Source organism: Phaseolus vulgaris, chromosome 2, assembly GCF_051622355.1.
Source record: "Phaseolus vulgaris cultivar YP4 chromosome 2, ASM5162235v1, whole genome shotgun sequence".
In the NCBI taxonomy this organism is placed as follows: Eukaryota; Viridiplantae; Streptophyta; class Magnoliopsida; order Fabales; family Fabaceae; genus Phaseolus; species Phaseolus vulgaris.
The window spans coordinates 48,196,144-48,202,143 of record NC_143499.1 but is presented as its reverse complement, the minus strand read 5'-3'; the positions used below and the strand labels follow the sequence as shown (position 1 = coordinate 48,202,143).

At 28.1% G+C, this 6,000-nt stretch overlaps 1 protein-coding gene across 1 annotated transcript; it reads left to right on the top strand.

The window, feature by feature from the left end:
- Nucleotides 1–2,281: 2,281 nt before the first annotated feature.
- Nucleotides 2,282–3,470, top strand: LOC137812841 (uncharacterized). Its single transcript, XM_068615068.1, has one exon. The coding sequence runs from the start codon at nucleotides 2,427–2,429 to the stop codon at nucleotides 3,024–3,026; it is 600 nt and encodes a 199-aa protein (XP_068471169.1). The 5' UTR covers nucleotides 2,282–2,426; the 3' UTR covers nucleotides 3,027–3,470.
- Nucleotides 3,471–6,000: the final 2,530 nt, after the last annotated feature.

Sequence of the window (6,000 nt, the reverse complement as noted above, 5' to 3'; positions counted from 1 at the left end):
TTTTCATTGGATTTACGGTAAATATTTTTTATTGAAAAATATGACTAATTCTTTTATTAATTATACTTTCTATATTCATAAATTTAAATTTAAATTTTATTTACTTGTTAGATGGGAGTTTCCGTTAAAATTAACACTGATGAGGCTGTTAGGGGATATCCTGATTTAGCTACGTGTGAAGATATTTTTTGTGGGAGTATGAGAGAATTTATTGGAGCTTTCTCTGCGTTTCTTGAAGCTCAAATTGTTCTGGTTGCTGAGTTTAATGGGGGTTATACATGCTAAGGAGGAAGCTCAAAAGATGGGCTTAATAATGTCTGGCTGGAATGTGATTCTGCTTTGGGTTGTGTTGTGTTAATACTAGGACCAGTGTTCATTTGATGCTTCGGAATCGATTGAATACTTATCTTAATTACTGTGGAAAAATTAGGTTTATGATTATTCATATTTTTCGTTAAGGAAATGCGTATGCTCATAAGTTAGTTAATTTATGATTTATTTATAGAAGATTTATTTTTATTAAACTACCATATAGTTTGTTCTTAGAATTATTTATGAATAGTTATAATCTATTTATGTATCGTTTTTGTTAATATATGAGTTTTGGTCTAACTTTTTATATTTTTATATTTTTGTATTTTTTTTAATAATATTTTTTTTTATGCAAATGATTGTTGTTAGCATAGATGAAAAATCAAGTTGGATGATAACTATCATAAAATTTTTATTTAATAAAAAATGAGTTGAATATCGACTAACTACTCTTGATAATATTTGTATTTATTAAACTGTAAAATTGCAATTTAGTTAAATAAATAAACATGGGTTTCCATGATGGAGAAGTTGGAGTAAACTCCAACGTACATTCCTTGCAATGCACCAACCTACCAACACCAATACCACAATTTTAAATATCCAAATTGTCATTGTCATATAAATTTCCCCTCACCCTTCAATATATACATAAACTTGTTTTGCTGTTTTGTTTAATCCGTCATTTCTATAGCGGTGGTCAATAAATTACTTTTTTATTAGAAATTATGTAAAGTACAGCAATAATGATATTAAATGACATTGTTTATACAGAGACTTTATGCGTAAACAAATGTTATCTCTATAAGAAAATATTTTATGAAAATCTATTATATCAATTAAAATAAATTTTATAAATAAAGTTTAAGTTAATAAATTTATTAGGGCATTCACTTATTTTATATAAAATGTGAGAAACTTTAAATTTAGTTTTCGTACATTAGTTAAAATAAGTATTTTATCTAGTGTTTTTATTTTTATTTTATTTTTTTTAATGATATTTTTTTCATGATGTAGTGATAGATGATTATTAAAAAAAACAAATGTTGTGTTTAGAAGTAAATAATTAATTTAATTTTTTATTTTATTTTATTATAGTTTTCATAAAATTGTCTTTAATTAAACGTGGCAATAATGCTATATATCTATTAATAAAATTAGTTAATAAATTTTAAATAATAAGATAATATTTAAATAAATTTGAAAATAATAAAACGAAATAAACTATTAAATTGGGAAGGTTTTTTTTTTATCATTTACATTAATTAGTCAGATGAAAAGTAATTAAGAATAATTTTGATCAAAATATAAATGATGAATGGGGAAAAGCTCTACGTTGCATGTGAATGTTTATAGGTATACAATAAATGAATTTCTATGATTATTCAATTTATGAATTCGAGTTGCCTTTAAGATGGAAATTATCAACCTATGAAGTAATCACAATTTTTTGTTACTAACATATGTAATAAATATTTAATATTTTATTAGGTTCATGTATTATAATAAAGACTTTTCAAATCAAAAGTGCGTGGTATAATAGAAAAAAAAATATTAACAAACATCTTTAGTACAAAAGTATTATTTAATATATCAGCTTCTGGTTTATCAGAAAGCAATTTAAATTATATACACTTTTTAAAATATTTTTTAATTGATAAATAAAAATAAAATGAGACATTAAAATAAAAGATTATGTATAACATAGTTGTTTATAATGACTAAATTTTGGAATATGTAAAGTTAGTGTGATAATAATGTATTGTGCCAAAGAGAGAAATGGGTGTATAATTGATAAATATGGTTGTGGAGATTAGTCTGGTTTAAACATTTTCATCCCATTAATAAATATAATTTTTAAATGAATTGTTAAAAAAATGAAAAGAAATAATGATAATAATAATTAATAAGAAGAAGAACGTGTGGCACTTGCATGTGCACTGAATCCTTTAAATAGCTCTGCAACCCTTCTCTCCCACTGCATACCAAAACACAATCCAATCATTCAATTATTACTCTCTCTCTCTCTCTCTCTTTCTCTCTATCACTTTCTCTCTCTCTCTCTCTCCCTTGAAAGAATCTTAAGCATCTATACATAAAATAAAAGAAGAAAAATGGAGATTGAGGGAAGCACGGAGATGGTGGCGAAGAAGGTATGGAACATCGTACGTGTGATGTTCTTCATGTTGAGGAAGGGCATAGCCAAGAGCAAAATAATGGCGGATTTCCATCTCATGCTCAAACGTGGAAAGAAGGCCTTGCTCAACAACCTCATGCTCAACTACTACATGGCCTCCTTCACCTCCTCCCGCTCCCACCACAACCACCACGCCACCTTCATCTCCCCACGCGACTACGAGTTCAGCTGCAGCAACAGCCCCGTCATCCCCTTCCACGCCGTCAAACGCACCCACAAAAATCACCGCTTCTCCAAACCCTCCCAACACCACGACGTTTCCACGCTCTCCGCCGTTCAGAAGGTTCTCGAAATCCTCAACAACGACGCCAGCAACTCCCCCTTCCCCGCCTTCGGAAAAAGCCCTATCGGCAAGCAACTCAGAGTCACCGACTCACCCTTCCCTCTCAAAGACGACGGCGATAGCCAAGTCGACGTGGCAGCGGAAGAATTCATCAAGAAGTTCTACAATGACCTCAACTTGCAGAAAAAAATGGCACATCTTGAGTCCCCATATCATACTTCATGGAGAACATGAACACATGAACAGTATTTTGGAATCTTCAACATTTTTAACTTCCAATTTTCAGAACAACAAGAACCTTTCTCATCTCGCATCAACAGAACCTACTTCTGCATATTTTTGGCTGCTACGTGACGAGAGTTATATGATCAGATTGATCATTTGCACGTGACACGTGGATGACATGTCACGTGACTTTGTTGCTCTCGTTCCATGTAGCAGCTTTGGTTTTTTTCGGATCGGTTCTTGGGAGATGATTGTCCTGATGCTTATTTTGTGTTTTTGCTTATACTGTCTTGTTTCGGTTCACTACACTACACTGTATATTAGTGTTTTGAAACTGTGTTTTTCTTTCTCCCTGTACTTTGGGGTTTGAGGATGTTGGTGACAGTACTAGTGTAATGGAAGAAAAGAATGAAAGGAAAAAGAAAAGAAAAATGTGATGTGTTTGTTTGTGAATTATTTTGTGCCTGTCTTCTTCCAGTGGTTTGGAATTTCTCAGTTCCCAATAAAGGAATGCACCTACTGCAACTTTTCACAGTAATAAATTAAAGTGGGAGATTAATGCAGCTATTGTTTTTTTGTGCACGAAATTAATTTACAGCTTTTCAAGTTTGGTGAGTTGGAAATTGGCTTTATTAGAGCCTTTATGTCTCTCTTGTTCCTCAGTTCGTCTTTCTCTGTTACGCTGCTCTCATCCATCATTCCAAATTTCTGCTGTTCTATCTATCCTTATTAAATTTCAAAGGTTTTAATGGTTTAGTGTCTTTTATGGTAAGGTGTTTTAATTCAAATTGGTATGAAGCATGTGTTTAACTATTATTGCGTTTCGAATTCAAATTTATGAGATTGAATGGATAAGATCAAAATCACTACATTAGAGAAATTATTTATTTTAAAATTTGGTGTTTCGTCTTTTATTTTTGTTTTAAAAGACATTATGCTGAATCAAGAGAAGAAGGTGTATTAAAGAGTCTTTCACCTCGATTCTTAAGTGGTGTAAGATTATATTGATCGTAACAGAATAATAATTCCCAGTCAAGGATTAAGGAAAAAAATTTACGATCCTTCCAGTGACATCATCTATGTGGATAAAAATGTTCATTAACCCTTCAATTTGGAGGAAATCACTTCCTTTAGACCTCGATTAGAGACTTGTTCTGGTAATATCAATATAGTTTAACATCGTTCGGGAATCAAAACCAATAACAATTTATAACTCTTTCCTCCTCTAACTCACTATGCTATCCCTTAAACTTAAAAGTCAAAATATATTAAGTTTAAACTAACTGAATCCTAAAAAGTTAAATCACTATAAATCTCATTAAAAAAAATAAAAATAGAAAAAAATAGTTAATATCCCATTGCCAAATTAGAAAAAAAAAGTGAAATAACAACAATAACTTCGCCATAGTTTTAATTTAAATGTTGGTCAAAACTGAAGTGAACATATTAAACAGTGAAGTTTAATTATTCTACTGTGTGCGCATAAAAAAGAATATTAATATTGTAAGTTTAGAATATTAGTGACAGGGGTTATGAAGATTGATAAAGAAAATGGAAAATTTGGCAGAAATTGTACAGATGTGAAGAAATACTATTATTACTCATTTAGAATTATTGATTTTAACTCTTATAAAATGAATACATTTTTGTTTTCATCCTTATGTTTTTATTTTATTTTTAATAATCTAAACTTTAAATAATTAATATTAGCTTTTAGATGTTTTTACTAAATAAACAACGTTTATTTTATAATTTTAAATATATTTTTAAAGTATCAATCAATGGGATTGTATTATAAACTTAAGTTAATCTAAAATATAATTAAGAGTGATATTATGAGTTTATGAGTTTATCATTGTCAAATATTTTTAAAACTTTCTTTTCCTACACTTAGATATTTTTTATTTATTCTTTAATTTTTCAAAATTTATATATATATATATATATATATATTTATGTCCCAAAATCTGATGTAAAACTTAAGATTTTAAATTTCATTTAACATAAATATATTTATAATAAGATGCCTCCAATTTTTTTCTATATATTGAAAATTTTATGTTATTAAAAATGGTTATTTTCACATTCACTCTTCATTAACCATATAAATATACACTATAGTTTCATTATTTTGGCATCAAAATTTATATATCATATTGTTATGGAGTTTATTGACTTTATCTATAATTACTTTGTTATAGAAAAACATAACTAATTACTTTTTATTGAATTTTTCTTTTGATCTCAAAATATTATATAAAACGACCGAGTTTATTAGAACTTGAATTAAAAACTTAGTGGTATTTTGACATTAATTTAAGAATTGGATATACAATTTCTTAAAGTACTTGGGATGAAGAATTTTACCTTACAGTTATCCTATATAATATGAAAAACATTGTTTGAATGATGGTATAAAAAAATATTAAAATAAATTTTAAATTTAACTCAATTATATAAAATCAATTTATAAAATTTATATTTATTTAAAAAACTGATATCTATATTATACAATGAATTTTACTAAATTGAATTTTACATCCACTTATATATTAAGATTTTTTATTTTATTTTTTTAAAAAATATTTAAACTTTTTTATTATTATTTGAATGTACTTTGGAAACTGCTTTGAAGTTAGCACGTATGACAGAAATAATGAGTTATTTAATTGAAAGGTGTGTCTTTATGATAGCACTACACTTTATATTTACTTTGGCTGCCTTGGCACTTGTCGTCGTGTGCCATCATTGAATCTCAAAAAAAGCTCCTTAACCCTCTTTCACCATAAACATTAATAAATAAATTCATTCAATCTCTAAATTTGGGATCCGTATCTTCGCTTCCATTTTCTTCTTATCAGTACGAAAATATCATGTTTTAGGAAAAAATGTTCAGTAATTGTTCTGTATGCCTTGTACAAACACTGGGTCTTAATGCTCACAAGTTAAAACTTTCAACTTTTTTATATTATTTTTTTAAGGA

Bases quoted from the DNA above. Each gene is read 5' to 3' on its own strand.
- LOC137812841 (XM_068615068.1), top strand. From the start codon at position 2,427: ATGGAGATTGAGGGAAGCACGGAGATGGTGGCGAAGAAGGTATGGAAC.